This window comes from Dendropsophus ebraccatus, chromosome 11 (assembly GCF_027789765.1).
Source record: "Dendropsophus ebraccatus isolate aDenEbr1 chromosome 11, aDenEbr1.pat, whole genome shotgun sequence".
Classification (NCBI taxonomy): Eukaryota; Metazoa; Chordata; class Amphibia; order Anura; family Hylidae; genus Dendropsophus; species Dendropsophus ebraccatus.
In genome coordinates this window covers 64,303,070-64,321,588 of record NC_091464.1, presented here as the reverse complement: position 1 = coordinate 64,321,588, position 18,519 = coordinate 64,303,070, and the positions used below count along the sequence as shown (strand labels likewise).

Here is an 18,519-nt window from a genome sequence, read left to right as displayed (position 1 = left end):
CCAGGGCCCAGCTGAACTACAGCAGAGACCGTCTTGTTGTGCGTCCTCTCTCTACCAAGGCTTGGATAAGACTCCCTAAGATTAGGCGTGTACTTTCTCTCCCCATGTCACAACTTCCTACAGGGTGTGTAATGCCTCCCGTGAGTGGTAGGGAAGAAAGTGCAGAGAAAAGAAAGGAGAATAGAGATAGGTGGAGAAAAGAAAAGAGCTCTTATTGGTGAGCAGATTACAAACAAACAATAACCCCTCGTGCGCTACATCTGTGCTATATACAAGTGCATAGACAAATAATAGAGACATCTAGTGGCAAAACTTAGGCCTAACTTCATTAGCACTTTTCTTGAAGTACAGGCTTTTGCAAGGGGTGTATAGACTAGCAACACCCGTGGTGGGACACCACATATGTATCTGTGCCAGGACAAAGGAGTTATCTCTTACTGTTGCTACAGAATATAGAAATGATAAAAAAAATTAAAGGAATGTAAAAGCTAAATAATTTTTATTTGCCAGAATAACTCTTAAAAGTATTTTACCAATTTTTTTTTTTTTTTTTTTTTTTCAAGAAATTTGAGACTGGCTAAAAAAGAAAACAAGACACTGGAAGTTCTTACTTTTCAAGTATTTTCATATACAATTGTCCCAGTCATTGCCATAGGGAACTGCAAGGCTGGTGTCACTTGTGGTGGGTGGCACCAACTGTTACACGGATTGTACCCATTGATGTGCCCAAAGGTGTAAGTGTGGTGCCAGAGATCAGCTCTGTGGAGAACCTGGTAACAGATTGTCATGAATACAGATACTGTACCCATATTGTTGTCATAACATATTCCTGTCCCTTCTGCATTAATGATCCTATTTAAACCACAGACGATCTGTCATATTGAGGATTAAAATATCTACAGCCCACATCCTTCATCTTCAGCATGGAAACCCTTCTACATTAGCATATTCCCATTCACATGATAGAGTTCGCTGTGTACTCTCTGATTTCCTCTATAACATTGACCCATTCCCTGTGTGTTTGCCTAAGATTTTTATCAGTTGGCAGAAGGAGGGGATGGGGGCAGGGAGCGGGCAAAAGCAAATAACCGCTCAAGAGCAACTCAACACTGTGTTGTGAAGTTACAGAAATACACAGTTCTTATAGGGATAACAAAGAGGAAGGACAATCCCAGCCTCATCCACCACCCCAGACCAAGACATAGATACTGTGCGTGTGTGGTCGCCCCTATAGATACAATGCAGTGATGGATGGCGGCACAGGGGACACGGCTAATGAAACGGTTTATGAATTTTACTACGATTACCTGGAACCCATTACGTTTGATGAAAGTGAACTGAAGGCCAACAAATGTGAGTATAAAGCGCCAATAATGTACACAGATGAGGCAGAGTCGAGTTGGTTATTTGGCAAAAATTATTAAAAAATGACAATGTTATACCTTAGATCTGCCTTCTGTATATTAGCATAGTGGTGTATTAAAGGGAATGTCCAGGATCTGAGAAATATGGCATTATAAAAAATACTGACCTGTCTATGGGTTATGTCTTGTGTATTGCAACTCCATTAATGTGAATGGGGCTCAGTTACAATACCAAACCCATCCTGCATAGAGGGGTGGCACTGTGCCATGTTTGTCTTACCCTGTACAATCCCTTTATAGGGCATAGACATAAGGGTAATTCTGGAGCCATCAATTCCCTTGTGTGTTTCCAGTGCACAGGGCATTTGTATGTTTAACATCATGAAATGGCTTCCCATAAAAATGAATGGAGAGGAGACTGTATGTGCTCTGCTCTCTCCATTCAATTCTATGGTAGTTACTGAGTAAGCCGAGCTGCAATAACAGCCACATCCAATGAGTGGTGAAGTTTATTAGGGGAAAAAGAACCCATTTTGGAAGCTCATGAAATCCTTTTAAGAACTTGCACTTTGGATGCCACCATCGAAAGCAATTCATGAGGAATGTAGTTAAAGGATTGTTGTACTGTATATAAAGAGGGTGTATGTTGGACCTAGATGTGTATTGCCCACAATCCAGCAGCTCCTGTAACAGCATTCCCTATCTGTACTCATGACCTGGACCACTACAAAGAATACATAGCAAAGCTTGAGCTACAATAAACTAAACTTTTGCCATAAGTGCCACTCAGCCCACATTTAGTAGCAACAACCACCAATCAGCCTAGTTAAAGGGGTATTTTTTTTTTGTTTAATCAACATGTGTCAGAAAGTGTTGGAGATTTGTACATGACTTCCATTAAAAAAAAAAAAAAAAATCTCAAGTCTTCCAGTACTTACTAGGTGCTGTATGTCCTGCAGGAAGTGGTGCATTCTTTCCAGGTGCTCTCTGCTGCCACCTTGGTCCATGTCAAGTAGCAAATCCCCATAAAAACTCTTCTGCTCTGGTCAGCAGAGAGCACCTGGAAAGAACACACCACTTCCTACAGGACATACAGTAGCTTATAAGTACTGAATGACCTACAAACCAGTTAATCTGAGAAAGTTTTTTCTCTGGAGTACCTCTTAAATTTTATATATATATATATATATATATATATATATATATATATATATATATATATATATATACTGCACTGTGTGAACAAGGCTGTACACTCAATCCTCTTTGCTCACAACACGAATGGCCGAGACCTATTTAGGTCCAGTCTAACTATATCCATTGGGCATTCTGAGTTAAGGACGCTCACACATACTGAAAATTATTCAAATTTGGCATATATATGATAAAATACTGTAAGCCGTATCTGGATATAGGATGCTTCATCTCCACACGGTTTGCCTATTCTCCCCATCCCTATGTGCAGCACAGTAACCTGTTAGCAGGCTCTTGCCTTACACTTTGCATTCCTACATATCAGGCTGAACGCTGGCTGTCATCCACACAAAGGGAACGTTCTGGAATTTTTCACAATAGACGCCGTCTTCTAATAGAATCCAGCCGGCCGGCGTTATGTAACTATAACTGAATTGTGCGTTTTCTTGTATGTGCAGATTCGATTGTTATTGCTGTATGGATCGGCCTTGCTGCCTTTTCAGTGTTTCTGTTCCTGATTTTACTGTACATGTCCAGGACAGACTCCCCCGGAGCCAAGTAAGTGGATTCATTGTACAGACATAACCGCGCTGAATTCAACACAGTTCTCCAAATAGGAACGGAGACAGCTGCATATTCATGGGGTACATTCACAAATATGATATTTCCATTGTTCTATGGAGTAGTACAACTCCGCTCCATTCACTTCAATGAAACTGAGCTGTAATATCGCACACAAACTGAAGATAAGAGTGGCACTCTTTTTGGCAGAAACCCCTTTAAGTGAATAAGGCCTCATGATTGGGGGGTCTCCCAGAGGTTGGATCTCAATGGATCACAGTGATGGCAGATCCTGTTAATACACCATCACCTTATGAAGTGGGAAGCCCCCTCTGTAAGGGTTGTTTCATCCAGACAACCCCTGCCCATTTGATCTGGTACATGGACATCATAGAGGGATATCCCCAGCTTAGGACACTTTTCTATGGGCAAGAGTGGAGAACAGCTAACAAGTCACATCTGCTTTATAGGACCCAGCTATATTATATATACATCGATATGTTATATTGACAACCATGTTTCAGAATTAGTAGAATGTAGTTTGTAGTACTGTGTTTTACCTATAGAGGATGCTGCAGGAAAATCAGCATAATCTGGACTCTTACTGATGTGTTAGAAAGAGGTGGGGCCTAATTAAAGGGGCATTTTTTTATTTTGCTTTGTGTCCACTTTAAGGCAGTCAGTGGTAATAAGTTTCTATAACTTGTAAGGGCCTATTGCCTAGGGCGATTATCGGCCACACAGGCTAGCGAGCAGCTGGGGAACGGCCAAATACTTGCTCATTGGCCGATCTGATTGTTTTGTCATCAGCTGCACATTTCCCCATGTAATAATTTGTTGTGTGTGAACTCACTCTTTAAGTACCTAGGGGGTGTAACATTGTTGACTTCTTTCCTTTAAATGGCACGGTCAACAGAAAACAAGAAACTTTTGATATGTCATTGAGAGATTATAATAGTTTTGATCAGTCGAGGTCTGAGCCTTCTAACTTCAGCCAATCACTAGACATAGCTGGGGAAAGTACACACAAAACTAGTTTTCTCCTACCTCTCTACCATACAAAATTCTGCCTGCTCTCTGCAACCACAGCTGGAACTTCTGAGCCAGTCTCTGAAGTGACAAGCTATGGCGCTTTTCTGTCCTGGCCAGTGATTGGCTGTGCAGGCTGTCACTATAGTGACCGGCTCTGAAGTTCCAGCGGCAGTTGCAGGCAGAAGCTAGGAGAACAGCCCTTGCTGCATGATTATAGAGTAATAGGCTCAGCAAGCGAGCGCCAGTCTGGCAGATTGTCACTCACTTAGGGCCCTATTCCACTGGACGATTATCGTTTGCATATCATTAACGATTAACGATCGCAAACGACCACTATTGCGAAAGACCTGAAAACGTTCACTCATTTCCATTGAACGATAATCGTTACTTATGATCGTAATTGCGATCGTTTTTTCTTCGCTATTTATTCGCTATTGCATTCGTATCTATTGCGAACGACCGAACGATGTCTTATTCAACGCGAACGATTTGCGAACGAGCAACGATAAAAATAGGTCCAGGTCTTATAAAGCGATCAACGATTTCTCGTTCGGTCGTTAATCGTTAACTGCATTTCAACCGAACGATTATCGTTTAGATTCGAACGATTTAACGATAATCTGAACGATAATCGTCCAGTGGAATAGGGCCCTTAGTCATCGGGCTTTGTAATACGGCCCCAGGCACTGACCCCAACCAATCAAAACTTTTTTTGACGTCTCTCTAGGACATACAAAAACACATAAAATGCAACAGCTCACCACTAATGGCAAGACATAAACCCAATAAAGATATGAAAATTGCTAAAAGTAGTCCCCCCCCCCCCAAACTGCTAAAGTTCTCCATAATAAGAATGAGGCTCTTGGCATACCATTTGAAAATAGTACGTACCATCCAACCACGGTACCGAGGCCTCATGCACAGGATGGAACCTACACCACACTACACTAAATGTCTCTCTTAGACATGTCATGAGTTTATTTGAGTAGCAGGTACACTCTAAGAACCGACGACTACAGAGATGAAAAGGGTCCGTCCTATAAAGTTCCATCACCTGCTTGTTACTCAAATCTCGACTGGTATCTTTACATTTATAGACTTACATTTCTATTAATATTTTTATTTATTAATTTATTTTTTTATTTGGCCTCAACACTTTTCCAGCTCAATATAATTCTACTCAACAGCTTGTGATAAGTAAAAGGAAATGACATTAGAAGCATTTGTCAGGCTGTTCAGGATATTCACATTTCACCCAGAATCTTTATTTAGCGCTTATTACAGTACATTATAGATAGAGCCTGGCACTATTTTAGGAGAGACATCAGTGGCACAGGTGCCGGGCCGCCATGCAGATTGTAGTGTACACTTTAATATTAATAACTGCTACTGGAGATTACAGTCTGTTCTTCCTTATGGTCACACTTTCACCTTTTAGACTTAGAGGTATTTCTATCACTTAAAAAGGATTACAAAAAAAGCAATTTTGCTAATTCTTTTGAAGTTTGGCCCCTTGGTGCTCCTGTCGTGTTGGGGTGTGGTGTTAGTACCTTTGTTCCAGATACTGTTGGTGTCTGGTGTTTTAGCTCAGCTCCTGTGCAAAGAATAACTGGTTGGCAGATGTGGCATTGATTTAAGTAGATAGAAGTCCTATTTTTCTATGGCTGGACAAAGCTTTTAGGGGTTTTCTTTCTCCACTCGGTCTCTGAAGTACATTATACCATCCGAGATAAGAGGATAGCGTAGCATGACCATCACATGCAGTGGCCAAAAGCTGCGCAATGTTGTCATATCAGCAGATTGCTGCACAACCACTTTAGGTTTTTCTCCATGTAAGTAAAATTGGTCACGAACAAGAAGTAAAAGTTGTCTCAATGTGCCGATACGGAGATTATCACCAACCAAATGTATATTGGAGACCCCCGATACTCTGCCCAAACAAATAAGACTCCTGCATATTTGAACATATAAGAATCAGAGGTCTCCTTTAAGACTTTGGGAAGGTTACAGACAGGTCTTACTCCTCTTTTTTCCTCATCCATAACTCTGATGTACATGTTATGGTCAGTTTAACAGCCAGAAGAAGCCAGTTGGCCCACACTAATGGAAGCCTTGAAGGTGCAGGAGAAAATCCAGAGTACCATCGATGCCCGAGCTAAACTAGGGGCGATACATTGCATACATGTAAGTACTGGTAGATACTGAACAAAATGTATTCCTTATGGCATGTATATTCATGCAGGAGTGACATTACACAGCCCATCGGTGTCAGCGCATGCGGGCAATTGTAGTTTCCCAACATCTGCAGTTTCTATTCTTGTGATTTGTGGGGGTGACCGTGATTGGACGATAGCTTTCTCTATACTTATCAGATACCTCTTTTATCTATACCTATTATTACAGTTCAGAATCTCTGCACTCACTGAAAAAACATGATCAAAACCCTTTTTTGGTCCACTAGAAGCTGTCACTGAATTGTACAGAGTTCAGTGCTGGAGAACATTGAAACTACTAATACATGTTGACAGTTTATTCTGTACATTAACTTGGGATGATAATTCACTTCATATCTAATTCATGAAACAGAATACAGTATCCATGATACTTTCCTTTTAACAGTATGGGCAGATTTACTAAGATCATTTGGAATATTAACTCCCAATAAACCTGCAACTGCCCTGTGCACTCTTCTAAAATCTACGCTAATCTGCTGCCCATGACAGGCCACAGACCCTTGATGACAAGCTCCACCCACTTTAGCAAAAGAGAAGACATCAAAAAGTCACCAGTTTTTAAATGTGCACCTTTTCTATGTCAAATCGCAGAGAACCACCATGAGATTTGTAGAGCTGATACTCCTGACATTGCATCATAGTAAAAAAGGGCTAACAATTACTAACCTGAAATGAGTCTGTAGGCAGCACAACAATGGGTTAAGTTTTTGTCCCCTGGAGCAAGACAGAAGAGACTTTAATTAGCAAAGAGATAGTAATTAGACTAATTAGGAAACCATAAATAGCCTAGAAAGAGACTGAGTTGTTTGTTGCAATATAATTTTTGTATTGGGTGGGTAGCTTGTGCTGCCTACGGACTCCAGGAAAAGAAAATTTCAGGTTAGTACATTTTATCCCTTCCTGGATGTCCTGCGGCAGCACAACATTGGGATTTTGACAGCAGTAAGCATACATGTGTGCAACTAGACAGCAGCACTTTGTAGCACTTCTTTGCAGAAGGCTGTAGTACAAGACGTGTCTAGCTGACAGTGCTTCACAAAAGGTTGAAGGAGATGACAAGAAATAAAACTCTCTGTCTCTCTGGGCTATTTATAGCATCCCAATTAGTCTAATTGCAAATTAATGTATCTTCTGCCTTGTTCCAGGGGATATAAACTAAACCAATTGTTGTGCTGCTGAAGGAAGTCCAGGAAATAATTGATACCAGATTAAAAGTGAATGTACCATCAGGTGCATTGCTTTAAGATTTTAACATCAACAGACCGGCCCCGGTGTGGGGATGCTGGTGCCGTGGTCCTTTTTTAGAACCGCCGCATGGTGCAGGTCTGTTACCAAACACTGGCCCGGCCTGAAGCACTGTGATGAAACCCCCCTCCCCTTGACACGGCTCCATTAGAATCAATAGAACCAAGTGACAGAGGGGAGGAGTTTCATCACAATAGGGGCAGGCGGACCCATCTCCAGTGCTTCAGGAATGACTTCGTATATGAATGATCTTCAATAAAAAATAAAAAACAAAAAACACAGAAGCAGATTCACAGGTTTATATATTATTAACTAGAAAAGTTCAATCCAGGATGACTTTAGTGTTTAAAAGGTCCCAGTGGCAGTGATGATTACCATGTCAGGTTTATTAGAAAAAAAAAAAGTGAAGGCACTTTGAAAATACTAATAAAAATTTAATGTACAAAATATTTTATGCTTTGCCCCACCAGACGCTGTGCAGAATATCTGCTACACCCACAGAAATCTAGTCTACTGAAAGACATGTTAACTTTTGGGGAGCACAGTGGCGAGCCTTCTACACAACGACACAATGGCCACTTGCTCCTCAGTCCTTTTTTTTCGTGAAGGTGTTTTTTCTTTTGCATGCAATACATCCTGGTCCGCTGCTTCACAGACCAGCTTCACATGGTTCTGAAATGTAACTGGGGAGTCGGAGCCGAGCCAGATATCACCAATATAAAGGGACGCCAAGAAACTGCCGGCAGCTGGAATGAGAGAACACATTTTATTATTTGATGTTCTTAAACAGGGATTCTGCTGAATAAAATCATTTTTTTTCATATGAAGCTACCGTACTTCCCAGAGGATCAGTGTTATATACAAAGCTACAACCAGGGTGCTCAGTATTATTTATAGGGCCACTTCCCAGGGGTTCAGTGTTTTGTATGGGGCTACTTTCCGAGGGGTCAGTGTTAATTATGGTGCTTCTTCCTGGGAGCTCAGTGTTGTACATGGTGCTTTTTGCTAGGTGCTTAGTGTTATACATGGGGCCACTTCCTTCGGGGCTCAGTGTTATATATAATGCCTATTCTCTGGGGTTCAGTGCTTCATTCAACACCAAATACCTTGCAAGTGCCCAATATAAGACGTAAACTACCTATGGAGCACCCACCTTTCTGCATCTCATCGGCGATGTCACCAGGCTGGACACACACTTCCTTTATCACATTAAGGGGAATGTCCTTACTGAGCCGCTGACACTCCATTAGGTTCATCATAACTCGGGTGGACAAATCCAAGATTTCTTGTGTGGACTGAGAACTATCCCAGACTCTATAGAAGAGTTTATATAGGATGCTCCGCAGCACACTGTCCTTCAGCAGCTCTTGTACTATATGGCTATATGGTAAGATAGAGGTTTTTAGCCAGTGCAGAGAAGCATATAGATCGTGATAGCTTCCTGTGTGCTCTCCCTCCACCCCCATTATCCACCTGGTGACTAGGCAGGCGGTGGCACACACTAGATCATCACTGGCAGTGTCCTCATCCATGGCTGCACTGTCCTCGGTGGCGGTCCCCTCCTCCATCTCATCTGTGCTCTCATCATTTTTTCTTGCAGTGGCCAGAGGTGAAGCATTCATAAACGTAGGACTCCAATGCCTCAAGATGGATTTCATGTGGTTTTTGGATTCCTCGAGATCTGGGACGTCTTGCACATCTGTCTCCAGTTCAGCTCCAAGTTTCTTCTTCAAATGCCGAGGGCCCGGCTGCCTAAACTTCTCTTTGATGGAACCTGCAAAATTGAGGCACAATGTACTTGCTAGAATAATAGCTGGCTAATAGCAATGGTAACAATTCTTAATGCTTAAGCAAAGATGTGAGAAATCTTGTGTGTTATTCTTGTGTGTCCCATACATGTTAACGCACATGGCTCATACCTGCATTATTGTACTTTTAGTAGCAGAAGTGCAAGGTACTACAGTGTTGCCTCATTTCAATGGAAATAAGATGCAGTATCGTGCACCACCTCTACTAATAGTATGGCACTGCAGGTACATGTGCTGTTAAATGTTTGGTCCCTTGAAGCTGCTGATCAGCAGGAGGGGTGTCAAGAGATGGACCCCTAACAAGTAGAGCTGGCTTCCAATCAATTTTAACAGATTGGATAATCCCTTTAAGTTAGGCTTCATCAGCTTTTATGCCATAGTTCTGAATGAAAATAAAATAAAAAAAATATGGCTGTGCACAGGTTGTTTGTGGTATTGTAGTACAGCCCTCTATACCTTTGTGGATAGGATATGCTGTTTTAAGAAGACAGCAGACAAGTTTTTTTGACTCCGTTAAGAAAATCTGAAATTCAATGAAGTGTAAGAACTGACAAGGCGACAAATCTCTGATTGATCGGCTGTAAATAGAAGTGCTCTATATTTAGCCGTTCATTCACCCACGTCCTGTAGCATACATTCAGTTTCTTGTACTCAGTAAGGTTTTTTTTTTTCCTTTTTGCACTTCTCATCCCACATAACATTTTGTAAGTGGTAAACGCTGCAGTCTTAGGTCATAGAGCCCTCTGCTGCAGAAACCATTGTACTCCCATCTAATTACATGGAAATTCAATGCCGCGAGTGTAGCGGAGTCCTGGATCCATTACACTCCTATCTATGAATTACTTACATGCACAATAGAGGCGGCCTCCATATTCACGGGAACAGTCAGAGGCTAATTATATATTATGAGCCAGTGATATGGAAGGGAAGATACAGAATAAAGGGGAATGTAATTCAAGAGCACTGCGACATGGAAGTCCTTGGATCTCCCTATTCTGAGAAACCATTCAAACATCCATTTATCTGCTTGGTGACGGTCGGGCTGTCATAGCCGCTCCCACAGCCCTATGCCGCTATCAGATCATTCCCAGTCTAATGGAAAATTACACAATTTTCTAATTTACACAAATAAAAAAAATTAAGTGGACAGGCCCATATGGTAAAATTGGCATGTTATCATTTTCCTTAAGTCAGTACAATTTCAAAGACTTATACAGGGCTACCTTGGTTTAAGAGCGTTTTGGTTTAAGAGCTCAGAGTTTTTCAAAATTGTGACTTTGTGTAAGAGCATTGCTTTGGTTTAAGAGCTCCCTGTATTGGGTGGGAGCGCGAGCAGGGGAGGGGCATGGTCGGCATAGTGGGGTCTACAGCCCTGTACTCTGACCCAGGAAGTCTCCCTCACCTTCCAAATCATAGCAGATCTACTTCAGGCTGGGGCTTGCATCAGGGGACAGGACTGTGGAGGTAATCTCTCCATAGCTGTAACCCCTCTTTCCCCGGGCACAGAGTGCTGCATGTACAGTATGTACCCACATCTGTCCTGCTCATTCCTTCATGCTCCCTGTAGTCTCTGTCCACCCTTATGTTTCCCATCCTCTCCATTACTGTACAGTAACTTATAATATCACATATTCTGCTGTTTCTCAATCTTTGGAGAAAGAAATGTATAGGTGCAGCTCACAGTCTCGGTAACTAAATGGGTCGAGGTATAACTAAAGAAGCCCTTACCTAGAGATGGGCCAAAAATAAACAGTAGGAAAACATATAGAATTTAGTCCTCTAGACCGCAAGAAGTCCCAACCTTTACATATAACAATTTTAATTAATAAAGAAATGCAATAGCAATATAAATAATGATAACATCAGAGTATATAATAAAAATATATAAATAAAATGAGTGCAAATCTTGGTTTTAAAACATCATGTACATCATATATAAATCGTAAAAGATAGCCGTGGAAGTACGGAATTGGAAAAAATGATAATTAAAAAAGTCAATGTAATACCGCTGGGTACTGGCACTTACACTAGAAGGACTATCAGTCCAATATTAACTGTGACCTAAAAATCAAAATGATCTGAGGTCTGAAATAACACTTCTAATAACACATTGAACTAATGCTCATTGGCCAGTACCCAGCGGTATTACATTGACTTTTCAACTATCATTTTTTCCAATTCCGTACTTCCACGGCTATCTTTTACGATTTATATATGATGTACATGATGTTTTAAAACCAAGATTTGCACTCATTTTATTTATATATTTTTATTTTATACTATTGCATTTCTTTATCAATTAAAATTGTTATATGTAAAGGTTGGAACTTCTTGCGGTCTAGAGGAATAAATTCTATATGTTTCTCAATCTTTGTTTCATCTGTTTTACATGTTATTCAGAATAATAAATCATTATTTTTGGGGTGTGGAAGCAATTGTCTGCATTTCTATGATTTCTTATGGTAATTTTTGCTTTGGTTTAAGAGTGATTTAGATTACAAGAACGAATTATGCTCGTAATCCAAGACTACACTGTATAACTTTTAGTATTTTAAAAAATAAAAACTTTTTAAACCTAAATGTGTTTCAAACTGCTCTACTCTGACCCTGTTTCCTTACTGCTCTACTCTGACCCATACTTATTCGTAGTCCCCTTAGGGACTGCCCATAGAGATCAATGCAGAACATAGGTACTGCATTGATGGAGGTTATCTTCACTCGCTGAAGGCAGCCTGTAGCGATCCTAGAGCCACGGCAGCCAAGGTGGCCTAGCAGAGGCCTGGGGCTTTCTGTTTAACAATTGCAGGAAGCCAATCGCCCCCAGTGGACCACCAATATAGGCCTTTACAGGCCATTTAAACGTTGCTGTAAGCATTTAAATGGCTAAATATCTGACAAAGCCAACCGTGCTTGGTAAGAGCTGCGATCATCAGCTACTGATAAAAGGCAGAGTGTATACAGTGGGCTCAAGTCCTGAGCCCGCTCTATACACTGTAGATGGCATCAGGACCAGCATGCACGTCCTGTGTTGTCAACAGGTTAAGAACAGTCTTGAGTATTGTGCATTAGGACAACTATACACAGGCAGATAAATATGAAGTCATACACTTTCCAACTTACTTTTCAGTTCCTTGATTCTGTATTCCTTGGCCAGACTGTTCAGTCTCTCCTGCAGATCTAGGTCCTTCTCGATAAGACTCCACTTTTGCAGCAGTAACAATGCTTTACTGCTTGAGAAGATATCTCGGTTAATCACAAAGCGACCCATTGCTTCAAAGGCATCCAGGACCCTTCTGCGGTATCTCAGAACTGAGCTTAATGTTCCAAAATACTGATTAATGTGGAGGCTGTCTAAATTTGTCCTATAAAAAAAAAGAAAAAAAGAAAAACAGAACACAATGTAATAAGGATCACTTAGGCTCTGTTCACACAATATTCCAGTAATCTGTTGATAAATAGACAGCACCACATGGGGGTTAATCTAGGATTAGGAAAACAGCAGCTTTCTTCCAAAAACAGCACCACATATGTCCTGGGGTTGCTACTGGTATTACAACTGGGCTCTATTCACTTAGGACATGAGAGGTGCTGTTTCTGGAAGAAAGCGGTCATGTTTTCCTAAGCCTGGATAACTCCTCTACCTTCCAACTTGCGAATGATGGGCAACTCACCTGGTTAAGTGTGTTTGCCACAAATACCCTTACCCTAATATCACTTGTCTCCTCTTACTGCAGGAGTGTCAAACTCTATCCTTAAGCTATTGCAAAATTAATATTATCATCATCATGAACAGACAAAGCCGACATTTTTGCTGTCCAGGCAAATGATGGGAACTAGTTTTGCAACAGCTGGAGGACCGCAGTTTGACAAAGTGCTACCTCCCGTTGTCTTTGCGGAAGTCACTACTGTGTATGCACAATCCCATGTTCTTGTAAAGGAGCTGCAAACCAACACCATTTAACGTTACAAACCTTACAAATAGAGGTGAGCGAACCTGTCTGAACCTGAACTATAAACGTTTGATTCTTGTAGTATGGAGAAGATGGATGTAGCCCTAGGACTGTCCGTTTACCAGAACTTCCTTGGGCTTCATCCATCTTCTCCAGGCACTGGAAATTAAATGCAGAGTTTGAAAATCTTGACTGCCACTCACCGGATGTGTCTGAGAAGGATCAATAACACTGAAAGAAACTCGTTCACCAGGTGGAGAGGAAGAAGCTTTTCTTGCACTCCGCTATCTTGTTCTTCTTTAGACTTGGCCTTCTCTTTCTTTCCAAGATTAGTAAACCACAAGTTGTTCAGTAAGGTTACCACAGTGCCCAGGGTTTTATTTTCCACATACCTGCCAAAATAAAGTATCCAGCTCTGAGGGCAAATTGTAGTAAAAATCCTATAAGGCAAAAGCCCAAAAGCCCATTGGTCTGGAAAAGCTTTAACTCCAATCATGTCTGGACAGGCGAAGCTTCAGCTTTGGTTGTCCAAGCATGGAGGGAATTGCAGTTTTGCAACAAGTGTTTGGGGGGGTCACAGGGCCCCCTTCCCTTTAGTAGATGGGCCTGGCCCATATCTCTTCTCTCTCATATGTCAGCAATAGGAAAATATTAATTTAAACTTAGGAATTTCTTAATTTAAAGACTTGGCTCATTCTTAGGAGTCAAGTGAGTGGAGTTACACTGGTATACATCAATTTTGCTGACTACAAGATATCGTGATCCTTATGTATTTTGGGGTGCGGAATCCAAAAATAACATCCGCTTCCTTCAGTCACGGGCAGTTTTTCCTCAAAACGCTGTTTACTAGTAAACTTTTGCAGTTTTAACGTAACATTATATATAATTATAGTGTGCAGAAAGATTTGCAATAGGTATAACTAAATAGAAGACAACTGAATAAGTACCGTAGTTAAAAAACTGCTGATGTCGGCATTTTGCAGCTATATATATTTATGGAACATAGATATCAGGGCAGATGGAACACAAACATGACGGCAGACTACTGCTGGTGTTTACAGCATGACAACCCTGTTCATAACTATTGCAGGGCATCCAAAAAAAAGAATTGCAGAGGGGAGATCCCTTCATTTCACCCGGCCTCAGAGTCGCAACTGACACTGATCCCAGCTCAGCAATCTGTAGATCTGGGCTAATATAGCTCTGATCTAATCAATCAGTGCTGTATTATGTATACAGCAGTGATCTCTATCTCAATCAGTGCGTTGCCCCGACGCAGCACACTGATTGGCTGAGCGTGACATGCACCCCTGAAGCAAGCCAGATCACGGAGCAGGATATGTATGAGCTCTGGCCGGCCGTGGGTTAACAGGCGGTCTCCCGACATACTCGCAGCTGCGAGCCCATAGATTTTACAGGGCAGGAATCTGCAGCGGATCCGTCTGTGTGAATTTAGCCTAAAGGGAACCAATCACTAGAAAAACGGCTACGCAGCTATTCATACTTTGTTATAAAGCCCCCGCACAGTTTACGAACATATAATTGATCGCTATCAGCTTCCTTCATAACCCCAGAAAAACTTTGAAAATTTCCTGCGCCATATGAAAATGACATGTTATCATGTGGGCGGTCCTCAGTAATTAAGTAGTCATGGCTGCCGCAAAAGTTCTTCTTCTAATCCCACCTCTCTGGGAGTGGAGGAGCCTGCAGCATCACAGAGAGGCCGTTCTGTTAGGTCCTCTAAGCACCAACATCATCACTGGGCCGGACATGCTCAGTACCTGAAACACCATGTGTGGATTGGATGTCGATGTGCTGTGCAAATCCAGTCCAGCAATGACATCAGCGCTCAGGGGACATTACAGGATGGACCCTCCATGTCGTTTTTTGGGGGCTATGAGGGAAGCTGATGGCGATCAATTATGTGTTCAAAAACAGTGCAGGAGGTTTTATAACAATGTATGTCTAGCTGCATAGCTGTTTTTCTAGTGATTTTTTCCCTTTAAGATTAGAAGTTCTAATAAAAAATTTTGCACGTTGTTTATTGATCTGCTCTGCTTCTCCTGCCCGACAACAAGCAGCTCAGACCCCCTTTAAGCATGAGGCGAGTTTAGAGCTACATTCTCTCAAGATCAAAGTTTGCAGAACTATACCAGTGTATACCAGAGAGAAGGAGAGGGTGAAGATACAAGTACAAAGGCTCAGACTGTGCTCTGAACATGCAGCTCCACAAGCAGACATGACAGAACTGCCCTATATAACCTACCACTTTCCCAGTATATTCTGTATCCAGGTGAGAAGGCTGTGGTCTCGAATCACTTCATACGCAGCTTTGGGGATTTTAGAAGCTTTCATAAACACATCCATGACAAGAGTCTGATAGAGGAGAAAGAAGAGACATCATAGTAGACGGAAGCAATTCATTTCAACAATGCAGACTATCTTGATAATACATCCTATGAAACCGTGCGGTACTGGCTTAATCCCCCCCCTAATATGCACTAATAACCCACCATCAGACAGAAAAACATAAGATCCCATCCACACGTAGGGGATTCTGTGTCTGAAACCTTAATGAATACTCACAATCTAATGCAGGTGATTTGAGGTTTTTTTTATATCCAATTTACATGCAATCACAAAAATGGGGATGCATTCACACATGTGTAATACAAAATGTAAACATCGAATCCCTCGCCCGACCAAGAATCTACAGACCTGCACGGACAGCATCATAGATCACAATGATGCATTCAGTTCCCTAGCTCTGTAGTCTGGCTGAATTACACATGGAAGCAGTTTTTTTGTTACACATGTGTGAATACAGTCTAGTAAATATGCTTCAGCTTTCATTTACATAAAAACTACAGATTAGTCCCAATACATTCCCATTGGGCTATACCACCATACACAACCTGATTACCTGAGAGGTCTCATCACACAGGGGACTGTTGTAGTAACACATGATGACCATGAAAATCCTCTGGAAATCATACAGCTCGTAGCAATACTTGTCCCTCATCCCATCACTTAATATAGAAAGAATCCATTCCCGCTCCACCTTATGCTGGTCATGGAACAGAAAAAGAAAAAGTGTGAGTCACAAAAAACCTAGAGACCCAAACGTCATGACATGAGCTGAATATCTGAATAAAGCCTTGGTTTTCCTGATACAAAGATCTAAATCCTCTGCTAGCTGCCTGCAGCCCCCACTGGCAGAACCTTTGACGCTTAGGGTACTACTACCGGGAACGATTTTTAACGATTAACGACTAACGATTAACGATCGCAAATAAGATTGTTTATCATTAACCTGAAATCGATCACCATATTACACAGAAAGATGGTCGTTAGTTACAATCGTTACTACGATCGTTTATTCCTTCTGATCCCAGCAAAACAATGGACAATGTGCAATTACACTGAACGATTAGTGAACAAATGCGGAACTTAAGTGAACGAATGTGGAATTACAGCGAACGATTAACGATAATTTTAGGTTCAGAGCTAAATCAGTGATCAACGACATATGAACGATTTTTCGATCGTTGCCTGCAATTACACAGACCGATTATCGTTTAAATTTATATACATCGTATATTCGTATACATATATAGTCAGCTCCTAAACCCCCACCATGGTACACACTGACAGTCAGATAGATAGATAGATCTGTACACAGGACCTAGAAACCTACCTCTACGTCAGAGCTATAGAACAGTCTGTAGAAATCTGGAACTTTCCTCAGGTCCAAGTATTCATGAGACAACAGGAACCTGGTTGTCCGGATGTACATATGTTCCTCTGTTCCCGGAGACAAGTAGCACTGTTATAGCAGGAAAATGTATACGCAGCCCACTTATTCTTCTAAGTTCCACTGGCTTATTATACACTGGAGATGCCACCATGATATAACATTCCCCCATAATACCTGGTCTCAGGAGCACCTGGGCAGCCCTAGCGCCATAGAGACTCAATGTGAAGGGCAGCCTTATGTTCTCCTGGCGGATTCCATTCTTTATTACATCTAGTAGGCACTGAAGCTGGAATAGATCAGAGAAGCATTATGTCTATATATTAAGCGATCAAACAAAATGGAAAAATGTCTCTAATGTGTATGGGGACAGACATCCTTACCTGCGTCTTATCTCTGAAGCGGGCTCCTTCCATGTGAGAGACGAAGGAGCCCAGGATGTGATAAGCAGCGGCTCTCATGCTGTAATCGTAACTACTGAGCGCAGCCATGGTGAGCCCCAGCGCGTTCATCTCCACAAACTTCATACAGTCCACCACGAGCTCTGTACATGACAAATGGCAATGGTCACTAACAGGTTACTAATGGGATTCCTAACATATCCTTCATTTATGAAAAAAAAAAAAAAAAAAGTCCACTTGTCCACTAGGTGTCTCTGTTCTTTGCACTCTGCTACATATTCCCTGTTGTTAGACTAAGTCTGTCTCTGGTAACAGAGACACCAAGACAACAAGACAACACACGTTATGGGTATTATTGGTTATGGTAATTATGGTTGAGCTGGGTTAGTACAATCTATGGGCCTCTCTCTATCTCCAGGTTTTGAATGAAAGATAAATAAAGGCTTCCTGCTCATCTCTGACCACCCATAAGGTTCTGGGCAGCTGTCCCTTGTGTTCCATTGCAATACGGCCCTTATTTACCTCCATAAAGAAGAGGTAGTAAGTACCTGCGCTCCCTCATTTGAGGTTGACACTATAGCAATCAGTTCTTTTACTGTAGCCCTATGTCAATGGGGACAAGTTACCTGGTCTGAGCAGTTCACTGAAGAGTGGCAATAAAAAGCAAGGATCATAGATATTGTGTAAGTCTTCTATGGCCCGATCTTCATACAAGATGAACTTCCCAGGCTAGAAGGGAAATGTGAATTAAAAAAAAAAAACTTTAGAAATTATTAAACAGGAAGCGATCACTTTCTCAGGTCATGATGTTAAACTTGTGAACCTACGGAGAAGGTTTCTTTGTCTCCTGTGTCTAGATATCACTAATACATAACAGTTATTACACCCCTAGAGTTCATTCAATTCCCTCCCAGAGTGTCCACTTAAAGGGGTTATCCAGAGCTACAAAAACATGGCCACTTCCCCCCCCCCCCCC

General features: G+C 41.6%; 2 protein-coding genes across 2 annotated transcripts in view; one reads left to right on the top strand and one right to left on the bottom strand.

The window, feature by feature from the left end:
• Positions 1-1,101: 1,101 nt before the first annotated feature.
• MRAP (melanocortin 2 receptor accessory protein) lies at positions 1,102-11,230 on the top strand. The gene is made up of 4 exons (XM_069945789.1): positions 1,102-1,353; positions 3,017-3,116; positions 6,220-6,335; positions 9,231-11,230. The coding sequence occupies exons 1-3, from the start codon at positions 1,248-1,250 to the stop codon at positions 6,308-6,310; spliced, it is 297 nt and encodes a 98-aa protein (XP_069801890.1). The 5' UTR covers positions 1,102-1,247; the 3' UTR covers positions 6,311-6,335; positions 9,231-11,230.
• The window catches only part of URB1 (URB1 ribosome biogenesis homolog), a 62,005-nt gene continuing 50,584 nt past the window's right edge, over positions 7,099-18,519 (bottom strand). Inside the window, exons 30-39 of the mRNA XM_069945791.1 lie at positions 18,170-18,272; positions 17,526-17,686; positions 17,320-17,431; positions 17,086-17,192; positions 16,312-16,455; positions 15,655-15,764; positions 13,592-13,780; positions 12,559-12,800; positions 8,784-9,404; positions 7,099-8,376 (exon numbers count right to left, since the gene is read on the bottom strand). Of these exons, the coding sequence (XP_069801892.1) occupies positions 8,156-8,376; positions 8,784-9,404; positions 12,559-12,800; positions 13,592-13,780; positions 15,655-15,764; positions 16,312-16,455; positions 17,086-17,192; positions 17,320-17,431; positions 17,526-17,686; positions 18,170-18,272 (2,010 nt within the window). The 3' untranslated portion in view covers positions 7,099-8,155. The remainder of the gene's footprint in view (positions 8,377-8,783; positions 9,405-12,558; positions 12,801-13,591; positions 13,781-15,654; positions 15,765-16,311; positions 16,456-17,085; positions 17,193-17,319; positions 17,432-17,525; positions 17,687-18,169; positions 18,273-18,519) is intronic.